This window comes from Juglans microcarpa x Juglans regia, chromosome 4D (genome assembly GCF_004785595.1).
Source record: "Juglans microcarpa x Juglans regia isolate MS1-56 chromosome 4D, Jm3101_v1.0, whole genome shotgun sequence".
Taxonomy (NCBI): Eukaryota; Viridiplantae; Streptophyta; class Magnoliopsida; order Fagales; family Juglandaceae; genus Juglans; species Juglans microcarpa x Juglans regia.
This window is the reverse complement of record NC_054600.1, coordinates 25,446,169-25,465,225: the sequence shown is the minus strand read 5'-3', so window position 1 is coordinate 25,465,225 and position 19,057 is coordinate 25,446,169. Positions and strand designations below refer to the sequence as shown.

General features: G+C 38.6%; 1 protein-coding gene across 2 annotated transcripts; it reads right to left on the bottom strand.

Annotated features, from left to right (window-relative positions):
- Nucleotides 1-451: 451 nt before the first annotated feature.
- On the bottom strand, nt 452-18,643 carry LOC121259917 (chaperone protein dnaJ 10-like). Of its 2 annotated transcripts, XM_041161724.1 has the most exons (10): nt 18,467-18,643; nt 17,779-17,838; nt 17,213-17,295; nt 16,896-17,055; nt 4,512-4,641; nt 3,581-3,739; nt 1,942-2,120; nt 1,768-1,848; nt 1,494-1,676; nt 452-826 (listed from the first exon to the last, which is right to left on the bottom strand). In XM_041161724.1, exons 1-10 carry the CDS (start codon nt 18,551-18,553, stop codon nt 725-727), a joined length of 1,224 nt encoding a protein of 407 aa, XP_041017658.1. In that variant the 5' UTR covers nt 18,554-18,643; the 3' UTR covers nt 452-724. The 2 variants fall into 2 exon arrangements, with proteins under 2 accessions (XP_041017658.1, XP_041017659.1); XM_041161725.1 differs by lacking the exons at nt 17,779-17,838; nt 18,467-18,643 and having other exon boundaries at nt 17,139-17,250.
- Between the last annotated feature and the right edge of the window lie 414 nt (nt 18,644-19,057).

Below are 19,057 nucleotides of genomic sequence, written 5' to 3'. Positions count from 1 at the left end.
TCGTATAAATATAAATCTGTCCAGATCTCCATGCAAGTTTCAATTTGAGGTCACATAGCATTTCATCGAAAGAAATAGTCGCTTTTTACTTCTATCTAAATTGAAAAATGCTATTTAACCCTCTCAATATTTTCACTCAGTTACCACTCGAGTATTTTAATTTTTTAAGTTTTACTTAATGGTTAAGGAAATGACTATTAGTGAAGTTGTATGTTTTTTAATTTTTTTCTTAATAGTTAAAGCTGTTAAAAAATATTTAAAACAAAATAGAAAAAAAAAAACAAACAAAACAAAAGTTCCAAAAACAGAAAACAGAAGCTGGGTGGCCCCCTAGCATTGTCCATCTAAATTATGGGTGATACATTGATATCCAAATGACTCGAGTATTAAGCAAAATCCTCGAAACTAATTATGAACATGTGAAACCGAAATACAAGAATGACAACCCATCAAAAAAAAAAAAAAAATTCACATAAAGTGGCAGCCAATCGCAGCCAGAAATGGTGACAAATGAAAAACAATACCTTCCTTCTACAACCATCTCCTCCTATATGCATATAATTATTTGTCTGCCATAGATACATACATTACAGCATGCGCACTCAGCCAGAGGTGGGATGTGCTTTCCAGCACAATCAGCTATTCATACAACCACGACATTGATACATATGAAAGGTATTATACACGACAACCATTTCACACATGATATCAAACCTCTGTTCCATCACTCCCTGCCCATTGAAGAATGTCTTGGCGCACCAGGCGGTGCCGTTGGCCTTGGGAAGTTAAAGCCTCCAATGTTGGTGGGGGTTTCCACATAGGGGCTCTAGAGCGTCCAATTGTTCCAAAAGGAAAAGGGGGAGGAAAGAGCATAAGATAAGATGAAACAAAAGAGAAGATGAATAGAGGTCTTCATCCTAGGCATATGTAAATTGGCACACTATTTAGGCCAATGCTACTGTCTTTATCTGAAGTGTGCATGTTCAGTAGCGATCTTCCAAATTCACCTCTATGCTTGTCTTAGACTCCATGAGAGAATGGAGTAAATTTTTTTACCATAAGAAGATCATCAATTGTCTGTGCTCTTCTTTTTTTTTTTTCTTTTGCCTTTTTTCCTTTATCAATTGTCTGTGATAATGAAACCAAAACCTACAGCTACCTAATAAAGTAACAAAATTCTATCCAAGGAGGATCCTGCCTACTTGGTGGGAGCTGTGCCAGATTTCATAGTCTTTTAAAACTTTCCTGAACTTCCATCCTCTCGATTTTGTAAAAAAAACCAGTCCAATTTGTGACCAACTTTTTGTTCATTTCTTTCTTGAGTGTCACACAATAAAACATCTACCGATATTAGAGAGTTGAAAAGCTAATTCCCGAAATTCGATGAAAAAATCTAGACAGTTAATACAACTCAGTCACGTTTGGGATTAAACATGTGACATGTTGAATTGATTAAAAAAACTCATGAACTTATTAGAGGGAAAGAAAGGTACCTCTGGTACAGATGTGGAATAAGATGGATCTTTAGGATTTGAAAATTTTGGCGATGTACTTGGAGAAGTAGCATCATTGCTCGATTCACTTCCATTCATTTGGCTTGATTCACTTCCATTCAGCTTATGTAATCCACCATTTAGCATCATTTCACTGTCATTTCCGTTGGCTGATTTTACCCTCTATATGTATAGCACAGTATCTGTTAGCCATCTATGGTGAGAATTTTGATATTAACCACACGAATTTGTGGAAAGGCACCCAAAAATATACCTGGAAGATTTTACCAAGAGTTTTCAACCCCTTTGCTCGTGCACGGATCTCCTCTTTCTTGGCATTGTTGTCTTGAAGAACCTAAGTACAATGTATAGATTACACAAAACAAATTTTGACCAAGTTTCTACTTCAGTTTTCTACTACTGGAAATAACAAGAGTAGAAAAACAACCATCTGACAAACACGTGAAAGAGTGGCCTCAATATCAGCTACGTTAAGCTTCCACAGAGAATCAATCATCAGTTTTTTGTGAGATTGCAGGTAAGCTTCGAGTTCATCCTCTGAATAGTTTCCTTCTGCATTCAGTTGCTTTTTCATGTCCTCCTGTAGCTGGATCAAAGCAATTGCACCTGGAGCCACCAGCAAGAAAAACCAATTCATCATCATATGCAAATATTTCCAAGGTGGTCACTCTACACAGAGGGTAGTCTTTCCCTATTTCCGAGCTTGGTTGGTTAGCTCCTTTCTTACTTGTATTGTATTTGCTTTTCGTTGACTAAACCGCTCATCTATCCTAGATCTTCCCATTTTCAAGAAGATCCCAGGCCCTTTCTCAAGGCATTTATTTTGAAAAAAACTCTGTTTTTTCCTCTTTTCGGATGCGCTAAATATTTCTCAGAACATGGAGTGTGAATCAAACTCATGTTTGAATTGAAATTGAGATACTGCTGCAAGTTCTTCCCCTCTTAATCAGATAGATTCATATCTGAAAGAGGTTTACAATACGTTCTTTCAAAATTGACTATTTGTCCCTCTGTTAGAGGTGTACCAAAAATGTCTGCGATCAAGTAAATAGCTCTACGAACGAATGGATCAAATCAAATTGGAAAATGTAAGGATTTGTACAAGTTATACCTTTCGTCACCACTTTGTGAAAAATCGTTAGGTATGAATATGTTAGATACCTGTGACTCGGTGAAATAATATCTCTCTCCAAAAAAGCATGTTTTTTTACCGCCGCACAAAGAAAACCGCTGACCTATCCTAGATCTTCCCATTTAGTATAGCTAAATTTGAATAAGATGACTGAGTGACGCGAAGGACGTCTAGCAACTCTACTACCGCCTTTCCTACTAAAAAGTTAATCCAACCGAAGGAAATTACATAAGGTCTGGAAAGGGCCATACATAATCTAATTCCTTCCTCCCTTTCTTCCCCTGTTTCGGAGATAGATATAGCCCTGACCGAGAAAAACAAGTTCCAGAGGCATCTTCCATTCATATCGATTTGGGTTTTTCTGCACCATATTTGGATATGCCTCTTCTTCAATCCGGCTGAGGATGTTGAAGATTTCTTCAAATCTTTATTAGAGCAAGGGTTGGTTGATCTCTCTGGTTGAGGCTGCATTCATTTATTCAACTTGACACGTGGGAAGGGCTTACTCTCCTAGTGGCTCGGCTTGGTCTCGCTCCCTACACAGTTTATACACACAAAGAGCACCCCAGATAAATGCTACCTCGCACCAATTGCCCCAACCTAATTAATGATCTAGGTGTCATACATTGGTTTGACCCCACACAAAAAAATATTTTTTCGTAATAGTGGATTTTATAACATAAAAGAAGGCATAGCCCAAGTACATGGGTTGAACAAAGTTACCAATGCATTGCAATGAGACACAGATCTAGGGTTTCAAGGACGATGATAAATTATTAACAAAATAGCAATCCTAAATAAACAGAAAGCTACTCTATTGATTCCACCTTTAGCCAGATATGACCTGAAGGATCAAGTCAATGGGTAGATTTCAAGACACCATCACAACACAAGTAGATGTCGCCATGGGCCAAAGCTAGCAATATGCACTAACCTGTTGCTGCTGTTACTTGGGATTTAATGAAATGCCCTTTGTTTCTAAACCATTCAGCAACAAATGGCACACCCAAATATATTGCCTTCTTCCCTAGCTCTTTGGCAGCCTGCCTTGCATAAATATAGCCAATTGTATTCAACATATCACTACCATAAGCTGTAGAAAAAAAGACAATATAATTCGTGAGAAAGAATCACTTGCAATGCATTAGTAAAGATATAAAACAAAATACAGAAAATAAGGATATGTACACCAAAAGATTCAGACTGCACAAATAATATACAAAACTAGATCTTTTCCACACACCCCAAGTCATTGCACGACTTGCCTGCTGATATTTAAACCTAGCAAAAAAAATCTCTCAAAGATAATCAACAAGCCAACAATTCACTGTACTTTGAATGGTCTCCATCAACTAACCCACTATACAGATAATGACATTAAATGGTGGTAATTTTATTTGCAAAGTCAATTTTTATGTTTATAGACCAATTTCATAATGAAATGGTCATCTGACTTACCGTTTGTTTTCAGAAAACATCTTATCTCATCTCATCTCATCATTACAACTTTTTCAAATCCCCACACAAAATAAAATAAACAATTCAACTTTTTCAAATCCCAAAACAAAAATAATATTAAAAAATATATTCTAACAATATTTTATTCAACTTTTTAACTTTAATCTCAACTCATCTCATCTCATCTCATCTCATCTCATCTCTGAAAACAAATGAGCCCTTAATCTCCAGATTAAATTTCCTAACATATCTAGTTGGATTGAAAATTTTCAAACAGAATAATGCTAATGAACATTAGAAATAATTAGATTTTTTTTTATATAAGTGAACAAATTAAAGGCAAAAATATGAAACAAATAAAGAACTAAAAATAACTAGATTGCCCAAGGAGTAATGGCAAGAATTACCCGCATTGGATAGCCTCACCACTTCAGCTTCAGCATGTCTCTCAAACTCCTCCTTGTTTCCTTGCACATATTGGTTGAGTCGATCTTTCAGTAGTTCTGCAAGCTTTTCTTCTCTTTCCTTTTGAACAATCTGCACAAATGAAGAATTTGCAAAAACAATCCAATGAACATGGGGTTTTGCGCATCTAAGACAGAATGAACATAAAACAAACAATGGTTGTTTGCTCATTTCTATTATTATTTTTGTTGTTGTTTACATTGGTAAATACTTACAAAAAAAATTATTTGTGATTGGTTAATAACTACACGACACCAGACTTGAACCCATGACCTCAGCCAGACCTCATAAAGGAGGTGATGTCATGGGTTCCTCACCACTTAAACGTGCAAAGTTGTGTGTGTGTGTGTGTGAGAGAGAGAGAGAGAGAGAGAGAGAGAGAGAGAGAGAGAACATCCAATGAACTTATATCATATACCAATAAATAATGCAAAAAGTAACAATCACAAGAAAGGGCAGAATAGTAAAAAAGGTATTCATGCCACCATTCTGATAGAGTTCAATTACATTTCACTGCTACAGACATGCAATGTCTGATAGGAGAAAATTTCCCTACCATATTACCCCAACCAATCATATGTCTTTCTCCTCTCTCATTTAGTATGCTAACCAGCAACAAGCATAACTCCCTACGAACAATAAGAAGATGGTACTTGTCAAGAAACAACACGAAGACAGTAGACGAGAATGGCAATGTTGGGATCATCAATTCATTGCAGCTGCACAGCCCAATACTTTTGGACTTCTCTATTCCACTACCACAAGGACTTCAATAGCATTTGTTCTCAATGTTGTGGTATTAAGTTGTTCTTCAACTTCTATTAATTTCATATATCTTTTTCCGAAAATATCAATTGGCATGATGCATATGTTGCTTGTCCTAGTTGCCAATAATACTTATTGGACGTATGTCCATGAGAGATTTTATTTTTATTTTTTTGGCACCAGGTGTCTGAGAACAGCATCCCAACTAATCCCAGGGGTGCACAGGCCCTCGGCAAAGAGTTTCCAGCAAGTGCACCTCTGGTAATTCAAATGGAAAATCCCCCAGACCGATGGCCCCTAGAGATTGTTTGCACCCAATGAGATTTGAACCTTGGACCTTGAAGGGAGCATACCACCAAGACCAAGGCCTTTACCACTTGAGCCAACCCCCCTAGGGGTTATTCATAATAAAAGGCATAGCCAAGTGCACAAGACATATACATGAGTAATACCTAACATGAGAAAATTGAAAGATGTCAATGGCACAAATTTATTGTTAATTCCCGAAAAGAATAGTTAGAAATGACGACCTATCAAGAAGTAAATCACAACCTAACCATTTGTGTATGCAAGAAAGGTTCAAATATTGGTATAACCTCTCGATAAGTAAATTGCAATTGACATAAAAAGGTAAATTGCAATCTAACCATTTCCATATGCAAGAAAGATTCAAATATCGGTAAGTTAGTTCTACTTAAAATGTATGGATACACCTTTATTCACCTTTCAACATTTGTTTCTCTTCAAAAGTTTTGAGACCACTTTTGTTCAACATTGACCCCTAGGGCATGTTTGGACACTATAAGAATTCTCAAAACTTCTCATAATTTCATTCTCAAACATCACTCAAACATAGGGTTGCAAACAAACTGAGTTGAGTTGAATTCGAACAAGGGTACTCGAGCTCGATTAGCATGTTTACTCGTTCAAACTCGACTCGAACTCGAATAAAACTTGAATATCTTTGTTCAAATTCAGTTCGTTAAACATTAATGTTGTTCGAATTCAGCTCAAGCTCAACTAAAAATAAACAAATGACTCGAGCTCGAACTCGAACTCGATTTTTTTTCTTTTTTCTTTTTTCTTTTTTTGAAAATTCTAAATCTTATCTTTTGATTAATAAAAAATTTAAAATTTTACAAAAAACTGTAACCATTTAACTATTCAACTAAATAGTTTTGACTAAAAAAATTTTTTAGTATAACTTCTTATGAAATAATTTTTTTTATCAGTAAATAAGATTTTATTGATCGCAGGAATAGGCAAAAGGCCAAGTACACAGGTCATATACAAGAGCAACATCTAGGAGTGATGTTCTAGTGATACACGAAATTCATGTATGTTCATGCCATTAAAATCTATTACAATCGACCATTGGAACAAGATGTTAAAAAAGAAGGTTCTAAGTTCATCTAATGACTGTTCTCGATCTTCGAAGCTTCAATCGTTCCTCTCCCTCCAAAGACACCACCATAGGCAAATCGGACCCATCTTCCAAATTGCAGCAATCTGAGAAGTGCCTTGAAGACCTCTCCATGAAGCTAAAAGGTCAATCGCCCTTCTTGGCATCACCCAAGCTACACCCACCCTTGCAAAACAATCATTCCACAAAGCCGTGGCAATCTCACAATGAATTAATAGATGATCAACGGATTCTCCACTCTTTTTACACAAACACCAATACAAGACTATGATTCGCTGTTTCCTTAGGTTGTCGATAGTGAGAATCTTCTCCAAAGAAGCTATCCATACAAAAAAGGACACCTTTAAGGGAGCTTTTGTCTTCCAAATGCTCTTCCACAAGAATGGGTTTACATTACTCTTAGATATGGATTGGTAGAAGGAGCATACTGTGAACTTCCCTTTCACCGAGGGTCACAAAAAAAGCTTGTCTTCACCTCCACCCCTCATAAGAACAAAATATATTAGATTGTAAAATTCAAAAATTGCTTCAACTTTCCAATCATGGACAGCTCTAAGAAATGTGATATTCTATTGGGAAAAGTATAGTTAGATTGATCACGGAGGTCCGCAATCGAGGCTTCATTCTTGCTACACCAAAGAAGTCGGGATAAGTTTCCTTAAGTGCCCCGTCACCACACCATATATCATGCCAAAATTTGATTTGGGACCCGTCACCCGCCTCAAAACGGGTAAATCTAGAAAATTCAGTCCATCCACGTCGAATGTGCTTCCAGAGCCCCACCCAATAGGATCCACTCACCTCGGTCAAGCCCTAACCTCCCCATGCTCTACCATATTTTGAGTTTAAAATTGTTCTCTACAAAGCTCCATGTTTTATGGGATACCTCTATAGCCATTTGCCCAACAACGCCTTATTAAAAAGCTGCAAATTGCGGATACCCAAGCCTCCTTCGGAAATTTGAAAACAAACGGTGGCCCAATTTACCAGATGAAATTTGAACACATCATTCATCCCTCCCCATAGAAAATCCCACTATATTTTTTCCATGCGGTGGGCCACCTTTGATGGAAGCGAAAATAAAGAGAGGAAATAAGTCGGTAGGTTAGAAATGGTACTTTTGATAAATGTAACTCAGCCACCTTTGGATAAATACATTTTTTTTTTTTATAAGTGTAAGTATATTAATAAAAGAATAGGCAAAAGCCATGTTCAGTACAAAGAATGTCCTAGCTAAGTAGGAGCATTAGAAACAATGAAATCATGGAAATCTTGGCCATTAAAGTTAACGACAATGGCCCAAGTACAAAGAGTTCTAAAAAAGAAAGCATTTAGTTCCTCCATTGATCTTTCTTTGTCTTCAAACGTCCGTTCATTGCGCTCCTGCCATAAACACCACATGATGCAAATAGGCAACATCTTCCATTCAGCCTTGATCTGTTGGTTACCTCTTAGATCTGTCCAACTTGCCAACATCTCCACTACAGACTCGGGCATAACCCAACCCAAGCCTAGTCTTCTAAATACTTCATTCTATATCCCTCGAGCTACCTCACAATGTAGTAGAAGATGGTCCATTGATTCACCCTCATTCCTACACATGCAGTACCAATCTGCGATGATCACCCCTCGTCTTCTCAAATTATCCGCTGTGAGGATCTTACCCAAAGAAGCAGTCCACACGAAAAACGCTGCTTTGAGAGGAGCCTTGGGTCTCCAAATCCTTTTCCAAGGGAACTGAGTTAGATGTTCTTGTGATAGAGATTTATAATACGAGCGAACCAAGAATAAACCTTTACCCGTAGGTATCCACCACAATAAATCAGCTTGATGGTTACTGTGTTTGAGTGAATACAAGAAGCTGAAAAGAGCTGCAAAACTGTCCAATTCCCAATCATGTGCCGCCCGGCTAAAATTAATGTTCCATTGGATTTGTTCCCCCACTATCGCCATAGCTTCCGCCACAGAGACATCATTGGCACTTGCCACCCTAAAAAGAACAGGAAAGAGATCCTTTAAAGCACCATTACCACTCCAAGTATCGTACAAGAATTTGATCCTAGTCCCATCTCCAAGACAAAATCTTGTGTGCCGGGAAAAGACCCCCCATCCTCTTCTTATATATTTCCACAAACCCACACCATATGCCCCACTCACTTATTTGGTACACCATCCCCCCATAATTCTCCATATTTACTCTCAATCACCATTTTCCATAAAACCTCAGGTTCTTTATGGTATCTCCACAACCATTTCCCAAGTAGCGCCCGATTAAAGATTCTCAAATTTCTAATGCCCAAACCACCCGAAGAGATAGGACTGCATACTTTCTCCCACCTGACTAGGTGAAATTTAAACTCTTCACCCAATCCTCCCCCACAGGAAATCTCGTTGAAGTTTCTCAATACGAACCGCCACACTTGCTGGAATAGAGAACAAGGTCAAAAAATAGGTCGGTAAATTAGATAACGTACTCTTTATCAAGGTAATCCTACTGCCTTTTGACAGATACAATCTCTTCCATCCTGCTAATCGACGCTCTACTTTCTCAATCACTGTATCCCATAAAGAAACCACTCTAGAGGCGGCTCCCAACGGAAGACCAAGATATGTCATAGGAAGTGATGCAATCTTACACCCAAGAGTATTAGCCAATTGTCTTAGATGTTGCACACTTCCAATAGGCACCATCTCTGATTTATCCAAGTTCACTTTCAACCCTGAAACTGCTTCAAAACAAAGGAGGGCCTTTAATACTCAAATCTGATTATTATCTGCCTCACAAAAGATAAGAATGTCATCTACAAACAATAAATGCGAAATATTAATAAGTCCCCCACCCAAGGATCCTATTGAATAACCAATCACATGCCCATTTGTGACCAGGGCTGAGGTCATTCTGCTCAAAACCCCCATTACAATAACAAACAGTTGGTGACAACGGATCTCCTTGTCTAAGGCCTCGTGTGCTGTTAAAAAAAAATGTTGGACTTCCATTTATCAGAACTAAAAATTTTATCGTAGATATATACCAACGGATCCAAGATCTCCATCTTTCCCCAAAACCACACCTCCTTAGGAGGTCAAGTAGAAAGTCCCAATTAACATGGTCATACGCTTTCTCCATGTCTAGCTTGCATATAATCCCAGTATTGCCAGCTTTCAATCTATTGTCCAGACATTCATTTGCGATAAAGACCGCATCTAAGATCTGTCTATCCTTTACAAAAGCATTTTGAGGCTTTGAGATTATCTTTCTCACTACCTCACTAAGGCGATTCGCTAATACCTTAGAGAGAATCTTGTAAACCCCATTTACTAGGCTAATGGGTCGGTACTCCCTGATCTCCTCTGCCCCAACCCTCTTCGGAATCATAGCAAGGAAAGTTGCGTTTAGGCTTTTCTCAAATTGTCCAGCCGAATGAAACTCCTGGAACACCTTCATGAGATCATCCTTTAATACCTCCCAGCATGTTTGAAAAAAACCCATAGAAAACCCGTCAGGACCCGGAGCCTTGTCTTTGGTCATCTTCTTCACCACTTCGAAAACCTCAACCTCTTCAAACAGCCTCTCCAAACGAATACCATCCATAGGCCCTATAAAGTCAAAAGCTAGCCCATCAGGCTTTGGTCGCCAACCCTCCTGCTCGGTAAGTAGTTGTTCAAAGAAGCCAACTACATGATCATTAATTCTCTACTCATCCTTACAATCTGCCCCATCTATCTTCAGCATCTCAATATTATTATATCTCCTATGAGAATTGGTTACCCTGTGAAAAAACTTAGTACATCTATCTCCTTCCTTCAACCATAACGCTCTCAACTTTTGCCGCCACAAAATCTCTTCTAAAAAAACGATCCTCTCAAGATCTGCAACCAGCACTAGCTTTTTAGCTAATTCCTCCTGTGTTAAGGTCCTGGACTCTTGTAGCCTTTCCATTTCTGTGATCTCCCTTGTCTTGGTTTTCTTGTGTTCTCCAATGTCCCTAAAAGACTGGCTATTCCACAACTTTAAGTCTTGTTTTAGAGAGCTTTCAATTTACCCGCCAACGTGAAACTTGGAGTGCCCTGAATCTGATAAGATGACCACCACTGTTTAACCCTATCTACAAAACCTTCCATTTCCAACCACACGTTTTTGAACTTAAAAGTACCAACGTCTTCTTTGAATCCCACCACAATCCAACATTATAGGCCAATGGTCCGAACATATCCGAGGCAATCTCTTTTGCCAAACCTCCGGGAAGTGACTTTCCCACTCAGGGGAAATTAAGGGCTCGTTTGTTTTCAGAGATGAGATGAGATGAGATGAGATTAAAGTTAAAAAGTTGAATAAAATATTGTTAGAATATATTTTTTAATATTATTTTTGTTTTGGGATTTGAAAAAGTTGAATTGTTTATTTTATTTTGTGTGGGGATTTGAGAAAGTTGTAATGATGAAGTGAGATGAGATGAGATGAGATGAGATGTTTCCTGAAAACAAACGAGGCCTAAGAATCTATCTAGTCAAGACCACGTCTGATTATTGACCCACGCGCATAAACCCCCCCCCCCCTATTGGTAGATCCACTAAATTCAACTCAAAGATACATTCTAAAAAATCAGACATAGTTGGGCGCAATCTTCTATTACCGAAGCTCTCACTGGGAAATCTTGTAATATTGAAATCTCCACCAATACACCATGGAAGATCCCACCAACTGTATACACAGCCTAGTTCATCCCACAATAATCTACGATCATTGTCTGAATTAGGACCATAAACCCCTACCAATGCCCACAAAAAGCCATCTGAAACGCTCTTAAAAGAGCATGCTACCAAAAATAACCCCATGAACTCCTTTTTTATCTCCACCACCCTTTGGTCCCACATCACCAAAACACCTCCTGAGGCCCCGTTAGCTGCCAAATGTACCCACTCCACGTGTGCGCAGCTCCATAAGCTTCTTACAATTCTTGTGGTAATAACTTTCAACTTCGTCTCCTGTAAATAAACAATGTCCGCCTTCCACCCTCGCAACAAGTTTCTTACTTGAAGATGCTTACTCGGCTCATTTAGACCGCGGACATTCCATGAAACAATTTTTGGTTTCATTTGGGAAAGGCCAGCCCCTTTCCTTTAGTCTTCTCCCTGCTAGAGCTGCCTTCAGAGTTCATTGACCAAGTCAACCTCTTGAGTTCACGCTGTTTCTTGGAACCAACTTTTTCTTCTTGTTGATGACCCGCTTCGATAGCCGTGAGTAATGCCATGAACTGCTCCTCGTAACCTTCACACTTCAAACCCACCATTTCCTAAATATCCTTTACTGTTAAACACCTAGTCGGATGCACTCAACTGATCTGGAAACAAACACTTCAACGGGATAGGATTTTGCATTCGAAATTCCGGTTGTTCCTCCATATACTCTTCTCCTAACACCAAACCCACATCCCCAACAGAGTTGTTTGACACTTGAATAAGCCTCTAAGAGTTCTCCTCATTAGAAAGGAATAACTCTTCATTGGTCGAGTCCCCTGTTTCACTGTCCCCCATTAAAACGACATCATTGAACAACACAAGGGCGCTCGCTGGACCCTCGACGCCTCCCCCACACACCGTCGGCAGTTTCTGTGCACTCCCCGAAGGAGGAAATGCACTCGGTGGTGGTGGAAGGTCCATTTCTAGAACTGTCGCATTTTGTTTCGTCTCCTGCAAATTCATCCCGCCCTCCAATTGCTCCACCACCTTCATCGGCAGCTTCTGAGAGCGTCGCGACGAGGACTCCGGCAAGTCCACCACCCTCTTATGGCAGCGCGGCAACAACTCCCGCTGAGAAGGCTTCCTTCCTCCACCCGCAAAAACTGCCCTAGGCCTCCACGCGTTTCAGGCCTTTGGATTGGGCCTCGGCCTAACAGCCCTCCACCCTTGTCCATGAGGGTCACGGGCCTGGACCAGTCTCAGCCCATAATGGCCCAACCGAGTATACGAGGCCCTTGACGGCCCCTTGCTAGCCCTTGAAAGCCCCTCCACCTTTCCTCCCCTTAAACGCCCCATTTCGCCCATCTTCATGCCATCCCCGACAATACTCAACAACTTGGCCACTTCCCTCTGCAAATTCCCCAACAGCAACTACACCTCCCTTACCATGCAGAATACCTCCCACACTTCGCTTTCACACTCTCTTTCCCGAAAGAAGCCCTGAGGTGCTCGAGACTCTTCACCATCATACGCTCCCCCGCCGGCCTCATTTCTTGGGGCATCGAAGGTCACCAACGGAGATAACGCTTCTTTATAAGATTTCGAATGCACCACCTCCCCCCACTGCCTCCTCTGGGCATCGCCACCAGACCCAGCTCTATTTCTAACCACCTAGGTGACCTCCCTCAGCACCTCCCTCATTCTTCTCCATCCCCTTCCCCCCTCTTCTTTAGGGATAATGATAAAACTACGGCGGCCCCCTTCAGCATACACCGCAACCTCCAAGAATCTATCACGGTTATTCGAGCATCTCTGCACAATGAAGCTCCGATAACCCTCCCTTATTGACGAGTAATAATCCTTTCTTTCACCTTTCTCACTCTCCTTCAAAGCTCTCTCAAGCCACTGCGCAGTGCTCAACCCTAGCAATAACTCCTGCTTAAACCTCCTACCTCTCTCAGTGATACGTAGTACATACCAGACCACCTTCTCTCACGACGGAGAAAAGCTTTGATTCAATGACCAGTTCCCTTGTGCATCCCATCTTAGCCAACGTCGACGGAGTTGATAAAACTAACCAACCACCATCCTCAACGGCAAACAAGGGAAAGAAAAATTGTTTTACTTTTTTCGCCCACGTACGGAGAGAAAAACCAGAGCACGGAACTTTTTTTAGGAACCTTTGGATAAATACATCCGCTTCCAACTAGCAAGTTTCCGCCCCATCTTTTCTAGTACATCATTCCAAATGGATGTCGATTTGTAATGAGCACCCAATGAGAGGCCAAGATATTTAATAGGTATATGAGATATCTTACATCCCAAAATAGTAGCAATACTACCACATTATGCACATGCCCCAGGATTTTCCCAAGTTCACCTTCAAACCGGAAATGACTTCAAAGCATAGTAGGAGAGCCCTCAATGAACGGATATGATCCTGGCTGGCCTCACAAAATAACAAAGTATCATCGGCAAATAAGAGATGAGAAATGTTGAGTGAGCCAGTATTTGTGTCCCCCACTGTAAAGCCGGATATAAAACCACCCGCCACAACCTCATCGATCATTTTGCCTTCCATTTCTAAAACAAATAGTAATGGAGATAACGGATCCCCCTGTCTCAATTCTCGTGAGCTCTAAAAGAAACCATTTGCTGTGCTGTTAATCAAGATAGAGAAACGTACCATAGAGATGCAATGTTTGATCCATGCGCACCACTTCACCCGGAAGCCACATCTCTTGAGCATATAGAGTAAGAAGCTCCAATTGACTCGATGATAGGCCTCTTTCATGTCTAATTTGCAAAGAAGCCCTGGCTCTCCCAACTTGAGTCTACTATCCAGACATTCGTTGACTGAGTATTTGTCACCCTTTCCCAAAGGCATTTTGGGGCCTCAATATTACTTTCCCCACCACCGTGCTTAACCTGTTCGCCAAGACTTTTGAGATGATTTTATACATCCCACTCTCCAAGCTAATAGGGCGATAATCCTTAACCTCAACCACCCCTGGTTTTTTTGGAATGAGAGCAATAGAAGTTGCATTGAAACTTTTTTTGAACCATTGATTTTCATGGAATTCTTGAAAGGACCCCATGATATCATCCTCCATCACTTCCCAAAAAGACTGAAAGAACGCCATAGTGAAGCCATCCGAACCTGGAGCTTTTTCCCCTACCATGTCTTTTAACACTTTCTGAACCTCCATTTCTTCAAAATGCCTTTGGAGCCATCCTTTTACTTGTGGGTCAATGGTATCAAAGGTAAGCCCGTCTAAGCTCAATAGCCAAGAAAATTGTTCCGAAAGTAAATTCTCATAGTAGTTGACAATATAATCCATGATCTCAGTTTGGTTATAGATAGTCACCCCATCTGCCAACAGGGAATCAATGGCGTTGTTCCTCCTATGTGAGTTATCCACCCGATGGAAGAACTTGGTACATTTATCCCCCTCCTTCAACCATAGGGCTCCAGAATTTGGTCTCCAAGATATCACTTCCATAAGGGAGACCCTTTCAAGTTCTACAGACACTTGAGTTTTGCAAGCCCTTTCCACTTCTGACATTTCCTATACCTTCAATATGTTCTTAATACCCTTAAATTCCTCCAAGAGTAGTTTCTTCTGGTCTTCCACATTACCAAACACCTGTTGGTTCCAACTCTTCAAATATTTTTTTAGTGCCTTCACATGCCAGAATATAACTTGGAGTTCCTAGGAATTGATATGAAGTCCACCATTGTCTAACTCAGTCGATAAAGCCCTCAGACTTCAGCCACATGTTCTCGAATTTGAAGTACCTTGGACCTCCATGTATTCCTCCACAATCAAGAATTTGAAGTACCTTGGACCTCCATGTATTCCTCCATGTATTCCACAACCAAGAATCTATCGATCCTCGACCAAGAAGGATGTTCACGATTGCCAAGTGAAGGAACCACCTATACGCTTCCATGCGTGCATTATAAGAATACACATCTGGCTCATGCCCAACTTCTTGCCGCTGCTCAAATATCTCTTTTGTTTTTTATGAAATAAAGTAACTTATAGTTATAAATTTAAAAAATAATACATAAGATAAATGTAATAAACTAAACAATTTAATATATATATATAGATAATATAATAAAACAAAATTTCTAGTTGTATGATATACTATTATACAACTTATCCTATACATACTTTGGGAACATAATAAATATATTAAATAAGGTAAACTATAAATAAATTAATAATATATAATTAAGTATATAAAATATAACTAGTATGTAACTAGTATGTAATACATATAACACATATATATATAATACATATTACGAGCTTCAAAACGAGCTCAAAGGAGTTAAGTTGGGCTTATATGAGCTTCACTCACAAGCTTAAACCAAGTCGAGTCGAGTTTATACAAGTTTTGCTCGTTTAATATTAGTGTCCAAGAACAACTCATTTATTAAATGAGCCAAGTTCAAACCAAGTATACACGAGCTAAGCTCGAACTGTTCACGAGCTACTCTATTTATTTGCAGCCCTACTCAAATACAAAACACTTTTCAAATTCAAGTTTTCAACTTTTTCATCTAATCATTACCTAATCATTATTCAAACACAAAAATCAATACAAATTTTACAAACTTCAAAACACAAAAATTAATGGAACTTTTAAAAACTTCAAAACAAAAATAATATTAAAAAATTGTTTGAACTTTATAATATTTTTATTCAATTTTTTCTCTCCCCTTTCCCAAAACCCAACAAAACATCTTCACTCAAACCATCTCACTACTAATCACAAAATTCTAAGATACTCCAAGTGTCCAAACATGCCCTTAGTTTCATTCCTTGAGCCACATACAAGTAAGTATATCATTATTTACGATTACACTCCACTTCCTTATAAAGCCCTAGCCGCATCTTCTCTTACTACTCAAAAGGCAAGTCTCATTTCTTCCATAACGCTGAAATGTTAGTGTCATATTGTATCATTGGGCGCATGTAAAAATAAAAAAATAAAATTCTGGTATGGTGTTATTTCGTTAATTCTTGAATAAGATGCTTGCATGGTACACTGATATCAGTCAAATAATTGAGGTCTAATCGCCAAAGCATCCATTTCAGAGCCATAACAAGATCACCTTCATGGTGCATAACAAATAGGGTTGTTCATGAGCACAACATAAATCTAATCATATGCTATACCAAGATTTTAGTCTAAGAATCACCAGCTTTGGAAGTGAAACTAAGAGAATTATATCACACTTACTAGTGTGCAAATTCCCTTTCCCTTCTTTTTACCAAAGCATTTTTATTTCCATCATGATTAAACACCCAACTTCATGTTCTCACAACAGAAACAAGACAAGACACTAGCAATGGTACAAATAAATGAGTACATGAGGTCTAGTACAAGATAATATAAAATAATAACAAAAAGCTCGAATTGATGAGGCATTGTAAACTCATACCCTCATTTTTTCTTGCAGCTTTTTAGTGTCAAACTGTTCCCCTTCTGTAAATATGTCTAGTGAAGCCATTGATGCCATCGCAAGCTGGCCTATGTATTCCTCAAAAAGCTCACTGCCAAAAAGCATCGCAAAGATAGCTGCAGGATCGATAATTCCTTCACTGCAATATTAGGGAACCATGCGATGTATCAGAAAATAATCTTCAAATCAAATTTGACAAAAATTTTATTGCATTCTACCTACATATAGTACAAGAAGACACACACACCATCACTCTTGAAATACATCTATTGATAAATTAAGAACAAAAAACTAACGTCGAGATTCCTGATTTCCCATAAGTGTCATATGCTTCTCGTTGGGCTGGATCACTCAATACTTGGTAAGCTTCACCCAAAACCTGAATCCAAATGAATGAAAGAAATAAATACATATAAATATTTCCAATGGTTTGGAACCATATGAGAGTAGATGATACATGGGAATTAGCATTGTTCCTCAAAAATCTCAGACTGCAAAAGTATCATTCCTAATGTTCTTAGTAGATTAGTGGCCAGTGATTATTTCCATGTTGAATATGCATGTAGAAGGGAGGGCTATGGTCACAATTAGAAAAAACAGGATAGGCTCAATTATATAGAAATAATGATAATGATATTAAATTCCCTATAAATAAATGAAGAAATTTGAGAGTGACAGCCAAATGGATCAAAAAATACATATTGGGCTTGGGAAGAAACCAAGGAAGTTTGAAATATCGATCCTGGACAGTAGGCTGCTGAAACAGGAGCTTTTGTATCTTCTAGGTGCAATACAAAACACAACTTACTTTAAGCATTTGCAGTAGAATACAATATTCAATAAGCAAGAAGGGAAATCTTACCTGAAAATTCTGTGCCGCAAGAGGATCATCTGGGTTTTTATCCGGATGAACTTGCCGTGCCTGAAAGCAAGAAATAAAGGATGATCCATGAGAGCAAAGAATTAGTTCATTCTTAGCTAGTGGTCTTCAGCATTACAAAGCATGGCAGGAGTCGATTACGCTAGACATGAATGAAAGAATGCATATTAAAGCTTATGCTGGCATGATCTTTCCGACAAATAAACTTTAAACGGCATCATTTACAGTCACAGTTTTGGCCAACCTGATGAAAGTTTCTTTAGCAATTAATCAAATATATAGCAGACGTATATTTGATGAATAAGTAATCAGAAAGCTGGCAAATAAAAAGGCGATAGAAAGAAGAAAACAAAGAGCCAAAAAGGAAAAAAAAAAAGCACATAGGGAGTGGGGAAGACGGTAGCGGGGAAGTCAACTCTGTGCTGCAAAAGAAGTCAAATGTTAATACGATCCACCGTGCGACCAGGGAAGTTGTAGCTAGAACACCATAATAAAAGGGCAATAAAATCCGAGGCATGCCCTAAAAATTGAGATTACTAACAATCAAAGATATCGTAAATTTCTAAAACTTATCGCAAATAATCAAACCTAAAAGAATTCCTCGAAGATATTGCCATTTCTCAAATTTGTCACAAATAATCAAACCTGAAACCAAGAAGATTAGATTCACCTTTATGTAATAAGCTTTCTTGATTTCGGCCTCCGTGGCTGTGGGGTTCACTCCAAGCACGTCGTAGTAATCTGTCTCCTTCACCATCTCAGACTTTCCTCTTCCGATCCGATCGATTGTATGGAAACGCGTCCAGAGAGAGTTCAGAGATCAGATTATGTTTAAAAAAAAAAAGGGCCTATATAGAGAGCGACAGCAAGATAACAGGAGAATATTATTCACCGTGTCACAATTTTTTTAAATTATTTTTTTAACGTCCGTGACGTTTCTCCGCTAGTTTAGGATGTAAATGCATAGTGACGTCTATAAAAATTCATTTTTAAAACAATTAATAATTTAAGAAAATTATATGGTTATTTTATTTTATTTTTATTTATTACAGGTGTATTAAAGATAATTTTGATGTACCAAGTGATTGTTTTGCCAGAATTAAATTGAAAATTAATTATTTATCACAACAATATTTTTTTAAGGAACAAAATTACCCTAAGAACCTGTTCAAAGAACAAAAAAACAAATTTAATTTTTATTTAATAAATAAGCCTTTCATTAAAACTAATTGTGGTTCAAGTATCAATCAAGTACAATCGT

Excerpts from the sequence above, each read along its gene's own strand:
- LOC121259917 (XM_041161724.1), bottom strand. The coding sequence starts at position 18,553 with ATGGTGAAGGAGACAGATTACTACGACGTGCTTGGAGTGAACCCCACA. Across the intron at positions 3,740-4,511 it reads GGTGAGGCTATCCAATGCGG|CTTATGGTAGTGATATGTTG; the intron begins GTAATTCTTGCC and ends TTTTTTCTACAG. Across the intron at positions 827-1,493 it reads ATTCCACATCTGTACCAGAG|AGCCCCTATGTGGAAACCCC; the intron begins GTACCTTTCTTT and ends TGGACGCTCTAG.